At 41.5% G+C, this 19,240-nt stretch overlaps 1 protein-coding gene across 5 annotated transcripts in view; it reads right to left on the bottom strand.

Moving 5' to 3' along the window:
* The window catches only part of USH2A (usherin), a 440,966-nt gene that overhangs the window by 35,124 nt on the left and 386,602 nt on the right, over window positions 1-19,240 (bottom strand). For all 5 annotated transcript variants that reach the window (XM_081000469.1, XM_081000470.1, XM_081000471.1 and 2 more), the window contains exons 62-63: window positions 4,898-5,125; window positions 698-2,214 (exon numbers count right to left, since the gene is read on the bottom strand). In XM_081000469.1, coding sequence (XP_080856595.1) covers window positions 698-2,214; window positions 4,898-5,125 — 1,745 coding nt within the window. The remainder of the gene's footprint in view (window positions 1-697; window positions 2,215-4,897; window positions 5,126-19,240) is intronic.

The following is a 19,240-nucleotide window of genomic DNA, read 5'->3' as shown; positions in this document are numbered from 1 at the left end:
ATACATTCAGATCAAAGCTGCAACAGCCACCCTCCATTCAGTACTGAGGACCAGTCTGAAGAGATCTCATAAACTCAGTTGGTAAAGCATGAGACTCTTAATCTCAGGGTTGTGGGTTTGAGCCCCACGTTGGGCAGAAAGATTCCTGCATTGCTAGATGACTCTTGCAGTCCCTTCCAACTCTACAAATATATGATTCTATGATTAATGCCTTGAGACACTGTTCATAATGTATTAGCAGGAATATTTTAGCAAACTCCACTAGCCTAGCAACACATTCTGAAGGCATAGCTCTGTTAGGGAGCATAGCCGGTGGCTTCTAGGGGCCAAAGCACTTTTGGGCCCCCTCAATGTTCACCTCCGCCCCTGGCTCCTCATGACATTGCGTGCATGACACCATGATGTGTAGGGCTCCCTCAATCATGCTAAGAAGCGAGTGCCTCTGTTAGGGAGAAATATGGGGTCCTTCCTGCTAAATCTGTTTTTACATGCTGTTTGGTCTTCTGTATCGTGAGGATACTAACCTCCCAATTCCCCCCCTAACTGGTTGAACAAACTGGTTACGAGGAGCCAAAATTCGCCAGTCATCTAGGGCTGCATTAGCATAAGAGCATTTTGTTCTGCTTTTTTCATGTGTCACACTATGATCAGAATAACAGACAATATTCACGCACTGAAGTACGTGTTCACAAGTTACCTGTGATAGGGTTTTAATGCTGCGAAAGTGTAGTACCGTCTCCCAAAGGAAACATGTGTTGACTCCAGATGAACAGCTTTCTTCTCCGATTCAATAGGGTCCCGCAGCGTGATTGTATAGCTGACTATATCCCCATTGACTTTTGCTGGTGGGTCCCAAGTAACCAAAATTGTCTCTGAGGACCATGCCTGCAATCGAGGAGGTGACATTCCAGACGGGGCAGAGGGATTAGTTCTGCTTGTGGCTACAGCACTGGTGACGCTTCCTTGGCTGTTGTTTGCAGTAACAGCATAGCTGTATTCTTTTCCTGGAGTTAGCATAAAGTCATGATAACGAGTATCCAACCCCAAATAAACCAGAAACCCGTCTCTCCTTAGCTCATAACTTTGGATTTTGCCATTTGGATTTGCAGGAGCCTTCCACGTGATTTCTATCGATTCTGAACCTGTCACTAGCAAGCTGGGGGCATCTATGTTAAGTGGTGCAGCCTCCATCGTCCAAACAGATTGGGGTGCACTAGCTGTACATCCTCCATTGGTACAAGCAACTAGCATGATGTCATACTTGGTATAAGGCTGTAGATTCAACACTTTTCTGAATAAACTTTTTCCAACATAGAGCTCTTCACCATTTAATTTCAAAATGTACTTTGTGATTTCTCCATTTTGGATTTGGGGTGGTAACCACGATATGTTCATTTGGGTGGAACCAAGATCTTCTATGGTGGGAGGGTTCACAAATGCTGGAGCTGCCTCGAGTGTCCGAATACTGGCCTGGTTGCTGGTGGAGCAGCCTCCCATAGTACAAGCAGTTACTGCATAGTTGTATTCTGTATATGGCAGTAACTCTTCATCAGTATAGTTGAAAGTAGCAGCATCAAAGCTAAAAGGATATGGAACGTTATTTCTGTGGAGCCTATAAGACTGCAAAATGCCATTGGGCTCTTCTGGGGAGGACCACAAGATCCAAATTTTGCTTGGACTTTTGGGGATATATCTCAAGACAGGGGCAGCCAAGCCCACTGGGGCAGCTTGACTGGTCTCTGCAGCAGACCATGAACTGTCAGCGTAACCCGCTGAATTCCAGGCACGTATCTTATATTCATACTTAGTCCATGGCTGCAAATGTTGAGCACTGTATACAAATGTCGTGCTCCCAGTGTTATATTCGGTGAAAACATTTTCATCTTCTTCTGTTGTTGCATTGTTCCCTGAAGCATTTCCTTTGCTGCGTCTCTGAATAACTTCATAGCGCATTATTTTTCCATTTGAATTAATTGGGGGAGACCAGCTCAGTCCAATGCCAGTCGCATTCACCGACCGGATTACAGGGGCCAGCTGAGATTCAGGAGGGGCTTCATCCGTCCAGATTGGCTGGGATGAAGAGCGGCTGCAGCCAGCTGCAGTGCAAACTTCAAGGACTAGGATGTAGAGAGTGAAAGGCTCCAGGCGCCTGAAGAGAAACTGACGAGACAAACCACTGTATTCCAGGTTATCGTCGTTGAAAATATTGTAGGTCTGGAAGAAAAATAACATATATCAACAAAAGCTATACGTTACTGGCAAGACATTCACAGCCGAATCCTGCAACTCAGGCCTGCACTGCTTCCAGCTCAATAAGCCAAATGCAGCCTGCCAGATATGTATTACTCCCATCATAGACGCCATAAACAGCCTGTCAAATATTCTGCAAGCCACAATAAATGTTTGGTGTGCGCCCATAAAACCTGGAACATCTACCTTCAACCCTTTCCTCCTCCAAAAGAACAACATTATTTTCTGTAAGAGATGTTGGAAGGAAAAGCCATATTAAGGTGATCATTCTGTCAGGGTATGCATTTCGGCTAAAACAGTGAAATGTGGGAGCAGACTAGTTACACACACACATACCCCCTGGCAAAAGGGTGTCTGCACCCTTTGCCTCTTATCTTAGGTTCTAGAAAAGCCGGTTTTTAAAAATGAAACCTGGGATTATGGTTCATCTGACAGAAGAGGAATAATCTTAATCCACCTGCGGACATCAATGCCTGTGTTGTTGTGATGAGGAGTGGGGGGGAGGGGGGAGAGGAAACTCATATGTACTGTCCTGGGCCTCAGAAGGCGGCTGGCCTACACTGGCTGCTCACTGTGTCTGTGGGGAGCAACAGTTGAGGCCCCTTCTGCGTATGACCCCAGCAACTAGGTCGTGCTTGCTTGCAGGCTGGGGCTGGGGAATTCCCCTTGGCCGGTGGTATCAATAGGCAGTCTTCCTGCCAAAGAGGGCTAATTTGAATGGGCCAATCAGAGGCCCCATTTAGAGGGTGGTGCCTCGCTTGCTGGTTGGGCATTGGCTGTTGCCCTGCCCGGCCTGGCAGCGAGGCTGAAGGCTAGCATACAGTCTACGTTGGACTTGTCACAGTGAAGCCTCTGACAATGACTGGCTGCGTTTATGTGAGTAAAGACTTGGAAACTTCTGTTGCTCAGGGATCCATAGTTTGCACTTGAATATATGTGACAAAAGGGAATATTGCCAGTTTGGCATTAACAGGATTAAACCCTCACTTGGAGATGGGGAAAGGTCCTGAGAAACAAGGAACTGAAGACTGAAGATCAAGCTGCATATTAAGCAAGCAAACAACCAGAGCAATCAGAAGGAGCAGCAACCATTCCTTCCCCAATTGTTGTTTCTGAGAGAAAGAAAAGCCCAGTGATTGTGTTCCTAGAAGGAAGAACTATTGCAGGGGTCAGCAAACTTTTTCAGCAGGGGGCCAGTCCACTGTCCCTCAGACCTTGTGGGGGACCAGGCTATATTTTGAAGAGGAAAAAAAGAATTCCTATGCCCCACAAATAACCCAGAGATGCATTTTAAATAAAAGCACACATTCTACTCATGTAAAAACATGCTGATTCCCGGACCGTCTGCGGGTTGGATTTAGAAGGTGATTGGGCCAGATCTGGCCCCTGGGCCTTAGTTTGCCTACCTATGAACTATTGCCTCCTCTCATTCCCCACCCCTGCACTCTGAGAAGCACCGAAAGGAAAGCAGAAAAGTCCCCAAAGGTAAAGAACAGAAGGTCCAACTAAATGTCACATTAAGCTGCTTTGGGCGGCTTTTCGTTTAATATATAAGTGGCAGCTTTAATCATACTGTTGTTTTTTAAGTATGCTTAAATAGGATATAACAACAAATGTAGAGAAATTATAACATGTCATGCTGTTTAATGGACAATCTACTGCAGTTCTGTTTAATGCAGGATATCCAACTGTTCATGATAACAAACCTATAGAGCTCTTTGTAATTCTAAGAATGTAGCCCAATATCCATCAAAAGGACACCACTTGCAAAACGATTACTAAAAACCTGTGATAGCTACATCTTCATACAATCATACATATATCCTACAGTCAAAGGTGGGGAAAGAAAGGTAGAAAAGAAAAGAAAAATACCATGAGAATTAAATTTAGCAAAGACAGTGCAAAGGAAGAAAGTAATTATGACAGAAATGGGGTCCTCAGCATTTCACACATATATCATGCCTGTCGTGAGCACAAGAGTCTTCATGGTGAGAGTTTCCTTTGGGTACTTCCCATATAACCAGCTTTACTTTCATTTGAATACAGTGGTACCTCAGGTTACAGACGCTTCAGGTTACAGACTCCGCTAACCCAGAAATAGTACCTTGGGTTAAGAACTTTGCTTCAGGATGAGAACAGAAAGTGTGTGGTGCCGGCGGCGGCGGCGGGAGGCCCCATTAACGAAAGTGGTACCTCAGGTTAAGAACAGTTTCAGGTTAAGAATAGACCTCCAGAATGAATTAAGTTCTTAACCCGAGGTACCACTGTAATTTAGGACAACATCACTCAAGGCCAGTTCTATGGTTAATGGGGTCCCTTAGGAAAGTATCACCCAATGTCATGGCCCCATAGTTCTCCTTTGGCTCATGGGTCCTGGGAGTTTTCTTTGATAGTGTCAGTTGCTCCAGATCATTTAACTAAGAACAGGGAGGTGGCTTGTAAAGGGTCAAAGGAAGACATCATCTATGGGTGCTGGTGGCTGTCTATCGATGCAGGACCAGACATCACTCGCACCTTACATACAAACCACACATGCCTTCAGACCTACAAAACAGACAACAATTTTCACCATGTATTCAGCAATGAAGTTCTAACGTATGTTCATACCTTTCCACCTTGATTAAGTCATTTTCTAGGTTGGGCTTACCTTAATGTTGCCATTGGGCTTGGAAGGCTCTGCCCATTTAAGTAACAGTGCCCTGCCGTTCTCCTTTTTTTCCACGGTAAAGTTGGACAGGCCACTTGGGGGGGCTTCCATGGTGCGCACGGAAGTCCATGGACTTGAAACTTGCCCAGCATTGTTGACAGCAACAACATGAATATGGTAAGTTGTGAATGGCTTCAAACCAAACAAGTGAGTTTGATGCGTTGTTCCCTGCAGCAGAAATACACAGAATATTCTTTTGTTTGGTTGAATAAATGAATTATGGTGGGTTGTTGAATAAAACTTATCTTGAAGGCCCAACACTAACAGGCAATTTTTACCAAGTTTGTACATAATCTTCAGCAGGCACAAAGGGCCAGAAAGGATGTGAAGCCTATATTCTGACTGATATTGTTGGGCTGTAGTTCCCATCATCCCTGATGACCATAATGGCTTATGGGACTTAAGAGTCCAAAAGCACTTGGAGGGCCATGAGTTCCTTATCTCTGTCCTATTGCCCTCCCTTATCCTAAATAATATCCTATGTTATAGCTCTTTTTTCCACAAACACTGTGCCATTGTTGCCACAATTATATTAATTATACTATACTATACTATACTATACTATACTATACTATACTATATTCTATTTTATATTTATTATATTACTTTGCTGTGCCTACAAAAAGTGTAAGGCAATGCATTTTATCCTCACAATAACCCTGTGAAGTAGCTTCGACTGAGACATAGATGGTGGCCCAAAGTAACCTAGTGAGAACTTAATGGTTTGGTATGGAATTGAAACAGAATCTCTTCGGTCACAGTTCCTAACTATACATGAGTATAGTTCCTACACTATACTCATGCTTTCAAATAGACTACATCCCTATATCATGGTAGCAGGCGCTGACTCCCCTCCACCCTGTGAGTAGCCAGTGTACTGTCTGTACATCTTCACACTCACACACTGTACATGCTTAGGCTAGTTCACACAACTGGAAACTGTGCTTTTTGCAGAGTTCCCATTGCTGTAAACATAGCCTACACAGGTCCATTTTGTAAGCATTTAGGGCTGTGCAGCAAAATATGCCGTGCATATATCCACTTCATAGTGGTGCAGAGAAGGGCTTTTTGCATGGTGGTACTCACCTTGTGAAATGAAAATACTCAGAAGATCAACCAGCTATTGAGTGCTTCCATTGGCAATTAAAATCTTTCACCCAAACATTTTCTGACTTTTAATACCTGCTCCTGTCATATCGGACTTCTTTACTTGATACTGATACTTTGCTTTTATTGTTATATCTTGCTATCTTTTATCCTTATTTTATGATGTTAGCCACTCTGAGCCCAGGCGGGATACAAATAATTTTTTTTTTGTTGTTGTCGTCTGTAAACCACCATTGTATTTCTTTCAATGAAAATAATCTTATATGAAAAGATTTTATATCTGTCACAATGCCCCCTGCTCCACCCAAACAATATGATGGCATTCATTTCAAATCTGTTTGATTAGAGTACATCTTTTTCTGGTGGTTAGGTCTATCTCCTTCATCGTGCAAAGAAGTCAGGAGTCAATTCCCCAGTTTTGTGTTAAGTGGCTAAAAGCCAGCACTTCTAACCTTTTAAATATTTAAGTATCTGTAAAGCTAACAGACTCGGAAACATTTTTTTTGCAGAAAAAATAATCATTTCTTTTTTAAAATATTAAAAGTTAGATGATAAATAATTAAATAGTTATTTTCCCACAACAATGAGCTTTCCTTTTAGATAAATATAATGCAGCATTTGAATGTCCATTCTGAATATTAAAACTCAACATGCCACCAGTACTGATTATAAATATACTTTTCAATGACAATTATTCCTCCCCTCTCCCTGTTAAACAGGGCAGGCAGCAGTAAGATTGATATTGAAGAGAGGAAGGGAGAGCTGAAAGGATAGTTATTGTTAGGAATTCCTAGTCACCCATGCTTGACAATCCTACACTTGAAGCACTGTATTAATCAGATACTGAGGTCAAACACAATGCAATTCTTTACATGACTAATTTACATGAAAGTCCCATTGATTTCTATAACATTTGTTTCCAGACAATTTTGTGCAGGATTGCAGCCTTAGCCTGAAATTCTATACGTATTAATGTGGCAGTAAGTCCATTGACCTCAACGGGGCTTACTTCTGAGTAGATATATATAGGTTGCAGTCTTAGTCATAGTTTTTCAGAGAGAGAAAATAACAGTAGGTTGAATTCAATGGTGAATTCCCACTGACCGAAGGTATCCATAAGTGAAATGGGGAAAGGGAAATTCAGAGGGTACTTCAGATTTTGAGAAGGTGCAGAACATAGCAGAGACAGAGAGAAATGGTGACCGTTCCACTGATGAATGTCTTCGATCAGTGAACACCCAGTGAAAGGTATTTGACAAGGATTCCAGAATGTAGAAACATAAAATTGGATTATTGGTTCATAGGTAGTATCCGGCAGTATCCATCCACTGACAGGCAGCAGAGTCTTCCATAAGCAGTAAATCGGCAACATTTTTGCCGATTCCTCCTCCTCTATCTAGCTGCAAAAAAAAAAACCCCAATCTACTCCAGAAGCATGAAGACCCTTTGGAACAGATTGGGAGGTGACATAGGATCTTAAAGGCATGGGGCAAAAGGAGAATCAATACTTCCCCATCTCTGCTCACAGAAGCTTCTACTGGATCAACGAGTCACCCATCATTGGAGGGGCATAATTGGCTACACCTCCCATATAAGCACAGATGTGACACTATACACGGCTGGTAGTAATGGTAATGATTTCTTCACCCCAGTATCAACTCCTATGGGGTAAAACTCTGAGACCATGTTTGTTTTCGCTTAAGTTCAAAATCTCTTGATGTTATGAATACAGGGTTGGCACAGCCATTAGGCAGGCCGAGACTGCTGCCTCAGGCAGCAGAAGGCCCCGAAGCAGCAACCCCGCAGGTGCCCCACCACTGATTCTGGGTGAGATCTCACCAATTTCTGGCAATATATTGTGGAACGCAGGAGACCTCACACAATTTTGTCACAATCATGCCGCAAATTTGCGACGATGCTGGTGCTGCTTCTCTGGTAGCAGGGGCACAGGGAGCGACGCTTCCTGTTTTGCCTCAAGCAGTAAAATGGGATGCACCACCCCCTGCATAAATAAACAAAAATAAGGTGCACTGTAAAGCCTTCTTCTCTTAAGTGCCGTATCAATATGAAACATAAGCCTAAGGTTGCTGAAAATAGAGTCAGGTTCTTTGCATCCAAACTAGGTCACAGCTGCTATAGGAAAGATGAGTCCTGAGCCAATATTGTTCTTTTTAAATTATTTTGGTGTGTGTTTTAAAATATACTTTTTATTGTTCATGGATTAGATATGCTCTTATTTTAAAAGGCAGAATTTGGGTACATGCATATTGTGTTTTCTGCTTCTCTGCTGCAACTGTCTTGATAATCCTACCCTGTATGATGTTGATGGCTTGTAGACCAAAAACACTGAAACCAATGTCAAGCAGTTGCTAAAATCAATTTTTGTTGGGGGGGTCATTTAGACCCCCAGCGCCTTGGATGCTTTTCATTTTCTGTTATTCACTTAAACTGGAAGCTAACTGACCCCAAGTCTGCTTTAGTGAAACAGTAACCATCATCCAATGCAGCCAAATATGATCAGTCCACATTGGGCTGTTGTTCGGTTTCCACTTGTAGAGTTCCCACCCTAAAGTCTTTTCTACTTTACTACCTTTGGGGAGTCCTCTTCCCCACAGGATGGCCCTGTTCTGTGTGGATGTGCTGTTTCATCTACATAAGGACCAGCTCTTAGAGACCCGAGTCTATTATAGGTATACCATCAATTGAAAGAAAAATACAACGGTCATTGAAGACAGGTTGAACTACCACAGCATTATAACACACACACACCATTTTCAGGAAGCAAAAAGTTTTACATGCTTAAAAGACCAGTTTGTGATCATTCATGGACGCAAAAGTATAGGATGCTTTAAATGCCTATAGAATCACCTCAAATAAATTATACATATATAAAACATTAGCTGCTTGGGGACATTCAGAGATATCACTTTTCATAAGAAACATGGAAAGCATGTGGGCTATAAAGAAAAACATATGCATATTGTCAATAGTAGTACCTGTTCAATTACAGTTTATTTCAGTATGGAGAATCCTGTTCAGCCCCTAGATGGCAATACTATCAAACAGTTTTTATACCAGGAGTACTTAATGATTAACAACCAGCGTTCAGTCATCCAACATACTCAAGGCAGCCATTAAAAAAATAACAAAAATGATTTCATTATAGATTCTTTTAATAAACATTTATGGCTTAGATCCTTGAAAGTGGAAGCATTCAAACTGCCATAGCCAAAGGGAACTTGTACAGCCCAATGCAAAATTATGGACTGTGGGTTAAAAGTATGGAGCTCAAATGAAGGTTCATGCTTGGAATAAAAATCTGTCATCAGAAATTATGCTGGCACAAAACACAATTAAAATTAGCTTTACAATTGGATGCAGTCTTTATTAATAGGTTTTTATGAGGACAGTTATGTATTACACTTCGACAACTGAACTTTTAAAAGCCTAAACTTTACACCCTAAGGTTTAGAAGTGAAGATGGGGTGGCCACGCAAAGTTAAATGATTGGTTCTTATGTATTACACAGAGCCTTGGAAATAGAACAAACATGGAACTGTACACATAAGATATAAAATACTTGGCTCTTTCTATGTGTCTTTGACTGCAGACGGAACAATCAAGAAAGGTATTCTAGTGCTATTGTTGTTAAAAAACCCCCAATGAATTTTCATAAAGCTTGCTACAAACTGTCCTGTATTATTTGCTGCAATAATTCAAGATTCCTTAGAAAGCTTCCTTTATGGACTGCATCAAAAGCTTGGGGGGGACTTTAAAATAGCAAAATATAATGTGGTAATGGCCAAACCACAGATTATGTTAAATTCCTGGTCACTGTTAACATGCCTTTTCTTTTCTTTTATAAACAGCAGATCCAGGGCAGCTAATCAGGACTGGGACCACAGCACACTGGGAGTAAAAATTAACCGTTACCACTTATGCCACAGTACCGATTAAAATTGCCCCCCTTGAAGCTGCTATTTGCCACACTAGGGAAGCTGTCATTAGGGCCTTAGCACCCATGATATTCAGGATTAGAAGCACGGTGCATGGGAAGGTAATATTTTCCTTGTATTGCACTCCTGATTAAAATTCCTGCCCAAGAAGATGCTATTTCAAGTACAACGTAAGCTTCTTTGAGAAGTGAATGTTTTGGCAGGATCATCACATTGAGGGGTGAGGGTGGGTGGAAGGTTAGACCTTCCCCCACGTGCTTTGGTCCCTGAATTGCTCACAGCTGCTAGTTTAAAAAGATATGCTAAACACAATCACGTATTGACTTTGGCTTGAGCATGGCAGGCTACCACTTCTTCAAGACAGCATGCACTTCAACACCCATCTGTTCCTGTATCTGTTCCAGCTACTACGAATCTAGGGTTTGGAGACTTTTATAGACTAGTTGGTTGGATCCTCACCTCCTGCCAAAAGATTAAGTCAATTATGTGGCAGTAGGTTCCTACAGTGGGATTCCGGGGAAGGGCTGTAGCTCAGCGAAAGAGCATCTGCTTTGCATGAATGCAAAAGGCCCCAGAGTCAATCCCTGGCATTTCCAGATAGGGCTGGGAGATATTGTAGGTAATACTGAGCTAGATGCATCAGTAAGTCCATCTCAGTATAAGTCAGCTGGGATGCATTTGCCAATGGTGAGAGCAGGTTTTGCCAGAGCTACTCTGTATGTCCTTAATATGTAGTAATTATTCATATGTACAAGACCTGGAAGTTTGTTTATTCATTTACAGTGGTACCTCGGGTTACATACGCTTCAGGTTACATACGCTTCAGGTTACAAACTCCACTAACCCAGAAATAGTGCTTCAGGTTAAGAACTTTGCTTCAGGATGAGAACAGAAATCATGCTCCGGCAGCACGGCAGCAGCAGGAGGTCCCATTAGCTAAAGTGGTGCTTCAGGTTAAGAACAGTTTCAGGTTAAGTACGGACCTCTGGAACGAATTAAGTACTTAACCCGAGGTACCACTGTACTTCGATTTATATCATATCCTATCACTTAGGCTGGAGGCATCTTGGTTCTCCTACCCTCTCACTTGCCAAAGCCCAATTATTTTCAATAATGAAATGAACGGAATTGCAACAAAATATTCTTCCTTCCACTCCATTCTCTTGTATTCAGAATAATATGTCCTTGCCACCTTGCCTGCAGTGCCTCCATCTGAGGAAGGGCCAAGGAAGGAGGAGGCAGCAGATGTCAGTGCACAGGTGGTTCACCTTGCTCAGGCAGCGGAGTATCTTGCACTGACTCAGAGGTAGTCCTCTTCTCAACTTACACAGGAATTGTCACATTAACCCTACATTAAAATTGGACATAATATGCTCCACATTGAGCTGCCCTTGAAAACCATTAGGGAAGTTAAGTTGGTGCAGAACACCAAGAAGTCCTTCATTGCACCAGTGGCAGTGGAAGTAAACCAGCAACGCATGTGCTCTACCACTGAGCTGCAAGGCCCCCTGAAAATATTCACCTGAGACATAGTGGGAATCGCTTATATATCTTTCAAAATCTCTGGAATCTTCAGTTTGGAAAGCATTACTAATAGCTATAGTAAATTAGCCCAGACCATGCTACAGGACCTACAGTATAGGTTAAAAAATAACAATGAAAACACAATTTAAGCACATTTTCAAATCTTGGTAACTCAAACATGGATAATTTGTGTTGTTTTGTCTGAAAGTCATCTCAAAAGCAAGCAGAAGCAGGGTGACAATGGTTTGAAACAAATGTGCACCTCTAGAATATTTCAGACGGCTTCCTGTTTCCCTCCCCAGTTAATGAACACAGGAGTTGCTTAAAGCACCTTTCATTAAGAGTGGGAAAGCAAGAGCATCCCAATAAACCATGCATTTGGCACCTGTACAAACTTTTCAGCTCAGCTCATGGGCATGATCAAAACTACTCAGCCTTCAAAATCCCGACAAGTTTATACCTTCTCCTGTGATTGCCTTTGACTACTTGAAGTGCCCCAAAGGTGGTGAAAGGGTCAAGAGGTTTGTGTAGGTTGAAAAGGATCAAAAATTAGCATTGATTTGTGGTTGTCAATAACACTCTGCGTGGGTAGACTCCCTGCACAAATGTTTAAACTGCACAAAGCTACACAAACTAGTCATCTTTGAATCTATTGATCTGGTGATCCAGCAGTTTCCAGGATTGTCACTCTGGGCTTTGTGTTCTGTTTTAAGATCTCCCAACATGCCCTGGTGTTTCCTTCCTGGGACACAGGAAAGGATTTGAAGAATATTAGCTGCGTTAGGAGAACTGTTGTGGCATCTGAGAGCTGATGGACAGGTAATATGGCTATTTATCACTTCTTTGGGAGTAATCGTTAGAACAAAGAGTGCCATTAATCAGAGACATTAAGAAAATGACTGCTTCCAGTGCTCTATGAGGAAATTTATTTTTCATCACTTTGTTCTCTCTTCGTTTGCCACCCTTGGTCTTTGAAGGCACAATGTCTAAAGCTCAAAGGGGAGGTGGTTCATATGCTCACTGGGCACACCTCCCTTGTGTGCAGAAGTAACATGCAATGCATAGACAAATATACACACAGATGTCCTATTTGCACTATATTGAGGTTACTTATGCTATATGGATATATGGATGTGTGCATGTGCTACCCAAGTCACTCTTGTCCTCTTACATATCAGGTACATACACAGTTTCCCCCATGACTTCTTCCTTTTTATTTATTTTTCTCTACAGTTTATATAGCTCCCAATATAAGGAATCCATAAGTGGTCCACAAAGGGTCATACAAAATCCAACACATTGAAATACCCTAACATTAAAGAAAATTGATTAAAATTTCAGAGCAAAACCTAAAATGCCAGTAGAATTTGAGCAGCATTCCCTTAAGAGTCTTTCCCTCTAAACATTCCCTTAAGAGTCTTTCAGCTGCCCCACATGCAACTGATGACTCCTTATCCATGAGAGAGAGAGAGAGAGAGAGAGAGAGAGAGAAACAGGCAAATGAGGATGAATAATTAAGATACGTAGGGCGAGAAAATTGCCAAAGACTTTTGTTATGGTTCCTACTGGGAAGTTAAATAACCCTTTGCTTGTGTCCTAATATGTACAGGGGAAATGTGGGGCTGATGTGCATAAAACTATATACTGAGGATCTAGATAGGAAAACTATGGGTCTGAGCTGACGCTATGAACTACCAGTTGCTTATTCCTAGAATATGCTAGAAAAATGCAACCTGTGCCGTTAATAAAGACTGAATAGCTTAGTGGTTAATAGCTGAATAGCTAAGCTTAGCTTAGGCTAAGCTATTCAGTTTTGTATGCTTAAGCCAAGAAATGGTCTCTTCAAAGATATTTAGCACTAGTAGACGCCTCAATGGCACGAGACAACTGAAGAAGCCCAGAAAATTGTGCCAACCCCAACAAATTGGTCCCACCGGGGGCGAAACAGCAGCCTTTCAACTGCATGGAATGCTAGGGCGAAACGGGGCTAGAACGCTGGCACCCTATTACTTCATACGTTGCTTCATCAGCACCTTACAGCTTTCAGGAACAACACTGAACTTGCCCTTTTCTTGAATCTTCTTGAACTTAGTTTTTTGGTTTTTTTCTTTTTTTTAAAATGAGTCAAGAATTTGTAAGAACCTAGTAAAATCTGATATTGCAAGTTCACTTTATTTTAGGTAGTTTGTAAGTTTTCACGGCACTTTGTAAGTAATTGTCTCTTTCTCACATATTTGATAAATGGTGTAAAATTATTTTTGAACAAGTGTGTGAATATTTGTCGCCAACGTGCTGTACGAGTTGCACTACTCCTAGAATATGGCAAGCTTTTAATCTCCTGTCAAGCCATGGGGGGGGGGCAGAGAAAGGGGGGATCCAGTCACTTGTCCCTTGAGCAGTTTGTTCCAAGAATCCTCCCTGCCTCTCTCCAATCTCTTTCAACGCCATCAACTCCATCAATTACAAAGGATGCATATGCACTATGAAAGAAGTTTCTGTTGTTATTTTGAGTGCACCTGGAAGGAGCGCTTAAGAAACGCAATGAAAATAGGGATGTTCTACTCAATAACAACAATAATATTTTTATTTTTTATACCCCACCCATCTGACTGGGTTGCTCCAGCCACTCTGGGCGGCTTCCAACATATATAGAACATAATAAAATATTAAACATTTAAAAACTTCCCTACACAGGGCTGCCTTCAGATGTTGTATAGGTACTTATCTCCTTGGCTCAGTGATTGCATAACCATACCCTCAACATTTCTTCAATGAAAATAGGAACATCCTAAGGAAAAGTGGGACATTCTAGGATCAAATCAGAAACCGAGACGACTTCTGTAAATCTGGGACTGTCCCTGGAAAATTGGGACACATGGAGGGTCTGGTTGACTTTATTTGTAAACTGCCCTTGTAAGCTGCCCTTACAGTGCCACATCTTAGGGATAGAAATGAGCAAAGAAATGAAAAGTATACGAACCAGTGGTTCTTTAAAAATGTGAAACTGCCCTATTTAGCTAACAAATCCACACCTTAACAAATAAAAGCCAACTGAATTATTTCACCTCTTCCACTGTAACTTAGAAATATACAGCAAAATCGTCATTCATTCCAGTGACTTCTGAGTGGAGAAAGGAATACCATGCAGGCTCTTTGAAATGAATGAAGGGCACCAGTGCTTGGTGGATTGTGCCCTACATCAGTTAAAAGCAACTGGGTTTGTATTTGATCACGGCCTAAAAGGAGACACTACTTAGTGACTATAAATTGTTTCCTTTCTTGGCACCCCTTGACAGCTAGGGATTTGCAGCAGTCCCAACAAGAGTGCGAGTTCCTTGCTTTAACTTGAAAACAAAGCTTCATAAAAGAAGTCAGTGGCTGCATTCTACAAGCAAGTGCATTTAGCACATTGCATTCAGTTACTCTGCTGGGTATTTCCCTTTTTCCCTCTCTTTCTTTACAGAGTAGGCGGCTTTTAAATTATCAACAACTTTGCTACAGTTTTGCTGGCTAAACATGACAAAAGCCTTTTTCTTGGTGTGAGTGCATTGGACTATTAGAACAAAATTATTTTACCTTTTCTCTGGAAAAAAAATTTATGTTCGTATATTGAGAATTCTATATGAAAACTACTTTCTCCGAATGAATATTTTCTACACCTCTGATTGTTGTTTAATACTCTCAACATAAAAAGGCAGTGGGATTTTCCATACACCAATCTATTTCAACCATTTGCTTCAGAACCTGGATCTGATTGCAGAATATCACAGCGAAATAACAGGTTTCCCTAGATTGTATTAGGATCCTTCCACAGGGTGGATTTTGCAAACACTGGCCATGCTGAATTAGCAAAGGCTAATTGTTATGACTGAGATTTAAAGATGCCAGAAAAGTTCTCTCAAACCAGGTCCAGAAAATAACTTTGGAAATTAATTAAAGCTAGCCTCAATGGAGTGGAGAATGAATTAGAAACCCCAGTTCTTCTCTGGCTCAGAATAAAATTTGAGCTGAATAATAACTGCTGTCTTCCCTGGCCTCTCAATATTTCTCTACTGAATGTAATGGAGAGACATCAGGGGGAAGGGGGAGAATGAAGGTTTTGATATACAGTGGTACCTCCGGTTACGAATTTAATTCATTCCGGAGGTCCGTTTGTAACCTGAAACCGTTCTTAACATGAGGCACACTTTCACTAATGGCTGCTGCCGTGCCACCAGCGCACGACTTCTGCTCGCATCCCGGGGCAAAGTTTGCAACCGGGAGCATCTACTTCTGGGTTAGTGGAGCTCGTAACCTGAAGCATGCGTAAGGACGACGGTATGTAACATGAGGTTCCACTGTACCTAAAGATCAGAAACGTCTCTTTATGTATGCAACGACGACGGCCTGAATGGGATACACCCAGAAATGGAAGGAAGGTACAATACTACTTCCGGGGTGGCGCCATCGGCAATGGCGGACTCCCTCTGAACTGGAGGGACCAGCTCCGCATGAAACGGGTCTTTTCCGCTACGGCGAAGCGGGGACCCTTCTGGAAATCACAGGCGGATGAAGCCTGTGACCGTGGGACTCGGCGGGCACCCTTAGCGCCCCCCCAACCCGCAAAGGAACCCACTAACGGGCTCCGAAGCAAAGAGGGGGAAGTGGTGCGGTGCTGTGAGTCAATTGCTTTTTCTGCGGAGCGAAGCCGCATAGCCGTTGCCGGAGAGCGCTGCCTTTTTCCTGGGACAATTTGGCATCTAAAATAACCACCCGTGAGTACTGGAACATAGAACATTTGGACTTTAAATAAGAACTGGCGAAATAGAAAGGAATTTGGACTTAAAAATTTACCTTAATTTGGTACTGAAATGGGAAGGTCTAAACAGGAAGTCAGCCTTCGGTTTCCTTGTAGCCAGAATAAAGCAAAGACAACGTAAACTGGAGCTTTAAAAATCACTTTCAAAGGATTGGCTTTCATCATTTAAAATCGCTGAACCCCCCTTCGGCAGCAGGAGAAGAAGGGGGATCTTTTTTGGGCTGTTTAAACCTGCAGAAGTGAGTTTAAAGCAAAGTAATTTTCCACCGTCCTGATCCTGGAGCGGGGTGTCAGAATTGACGTTTGAAGCTCATTGACCAGAAACAAATGTCTTTGACAGATAGTTAAAAGAAGAGAAACATAGTGATTCCATTGTTTCCTTTCGCATTTTAAAAAGAACAAATATGGACAAAATACCTTAAAAAAGAAACTTTGTTGCTATTGTTTTTAAAAGAAAGAACAACCAGAAGATTTCCCCCTAGAGGGGGACTGTGAAATTGTAACTAATTCCTGGGAGCTTGCAGCCGCCACAGATTACAACCATGGGAAAGGATTTGTGACCTTGCAGGACAATGTCTTCAGAAGCACTGTTGGGTGCTCTCTGCAAAATAAATGCCCTATTGGATCAGTTAAGCCAGAAGACGGATTTGATGACTAATGCGGCCAGAACCTTTGAACAGGTGGTGGGAAATTATATGGAGCCCACCCAGGAGCTAAAACAGGAGTGTGCCATGACAGAACAGTTGAGAGAAGAGGATGCTGCTGAATCTTGGGCGCCAGAGACGGAGGGAGCTGCGGCCCAGCAGGAACATAAATTTTTGGATTTGATAAATGAACTTGGAAAAAACCAGACTTGGAAAGACAAAGTTTGGTTTGGTTTGGAAATGGGGGGTTGGACAGACCCCCCTATACAGGGAGATTTGGACTTTTCGAGTCTGGCAATGGGCCGCCAGATGTTTGGAGCTGTGGGGGCTCTTAATTTTGGAGGGAATCTGAAACATGTTTTTAAATACCACATGGAGTCTAGTCTGGACTATGGAAAAGGGGCTGATTTGTTGAAAAGGGTCAAAAACATTACCAAGCTGGAGTTCCCACGAATGAAAGGAAAATATGAAGAAGAGCTGCGGAAGGGACATGGAAGAGACTTGAGGGCTTCGGATATAAGATTACCAGGTTAATGTGCTAGATTAATAAGATAAAAAGGACTGACAAAACCTGGGACCAGGAGGAAGGGACGCTGGATGAAGATTGGATTGTTTATTTCTTTTTTTTATCATTAGGATTGTTCTATAAAATTGATGAATGCTAGAAAAATGTTGAAATGAAATTACTTGGCTCTTGTAAAAATGTTTAAAGAATTTGGTAAGAATGTTATGGCTAGGAGAAGTTGGTAAAAATAAGATTTAAGTTTTAAACTTTAAGGTTTTCTATAAGATAAGATGAAAATAGATTAAGGTAATGTAATGACAGAATACTATGAAATATGGAAAGGATTTGCTGCGATTATTATTAATCAGGATACAAGAACAGGGAGGAGGAGGAGGTCAAAGAAAGAAGGTATTGAAAGTGGAGAACTTGAGAATGATGGTTTTATTTTTTATTTTTATTTTTCTGTCTTGTCAATAAATATCATTAAAAAAAAAAAAGAAGGTACAATACTGACTAAGGAGGAATGGCAGGCTAAATTAATGGAGTATGCTGAACTGGCTAGTTTAACAGGTAAATTAAGAGAACAGGAAGGGAGAAATTTTAAGGAGAATTGGAAAATGTCTGTTGAGTATTTTAAGAATACTGTAAACATCTAAAAACGTTAGCAGGAATAGAATAAATCAAGAAGTGAAAATATAAACAAAGGAAGAATTGGATATGTTAAAATATGTAGTAATTAGAAATATACAGCACTAAAGGATAACTGTAATGAACCGTGGAGGGGGGAGGAAGAGAAGTTGACTTGTAATATATGGATTGCTTGGTATGTGTTGATTTATAAAATTGAAAATGATAGTGTGTTTTTTTTTAAAAAAAAGGGGGGGAGAATAAGAGTCATGGCGGAGAACCCAACCTTGCTTTTTGACTCTGCAATGTCTTTATTCTCCCACTATTGAATGTAAATAAGTCATGTCCACTTTGTTGTTTTCAGCAGGGGAGAAATTAAGAGATTGCCAGATGGATTATTTGGATTGGCTCAGAAAAATGATCTGAAATCCTGTGATTTCTTTTGGAAGATCTTGGATCTAAGTTCATTCAAAGTGACCTTGGAAGAGGCTGGACACAATTTTCTAAATGGACTTTCTAATCCCTATGGTGGTTGCTGCTATCTCCAAAAAGGGAGATGGCAACTACAATCTACTATCAAGTGTAATTCTAAATTGTGTTTATATAAGGGAGAGGAAGTTACAGTGGTGCCTCGCAAGACAAAATTAATTCGTTCCGCGAGTTTTTTCGTCTTGTGGTTTTTTTCGTCTTGTGAAGCACGGTGTCGGAAAAGTTTTGGAAAAGCTTCAAAAATCACCAAAGTCTTCAAAAACCTCAAAAAAGGCTACCACACCGCGTGCTATGAGTTGCTCCTCGAAGTCAAGTCGCAACTGTATTAACGGTTTTAAGAAAAAGGAAACAAACTTGCAAGACGTTTCCATCTTGCGAAGCAAGCCCATAGGGAAAATCGTCTTGCGAAGCAACTCAAAAAACCAAAAACCCTTTCGTTTTGCGAGTTTTCCGTCTTGCGAGGCATTCGTCTTGCGAGGTACCACTGTATAGTTATAGATTATTTTGAGACATTGATGTGATAAATGACAAACACTTGTAACAATAATATTCCCCATCTAAGTACTCATCTACTAAAACACTACTCCTCTTCCATAGTAGCATGCTCAAGCACTGTATGCCTATAGTAAATTG

This window comes from Podarcis pityusensis (assembly GCF_964106645.2).
Source record: "Podarcis pityusensis genome assembly, chromosome: 3".
Taxonomy (NCBI): Eukaryota; Metazoa; Chordata; class Lepidosauria; order Squamata; family Lacertidae; genus Podarcis; species Podarcis pityusensis.
Note: the sequence above shows the minus strand (reverse complement) of the source record. Positions and strands in the feature narration are given on the sequence as shown.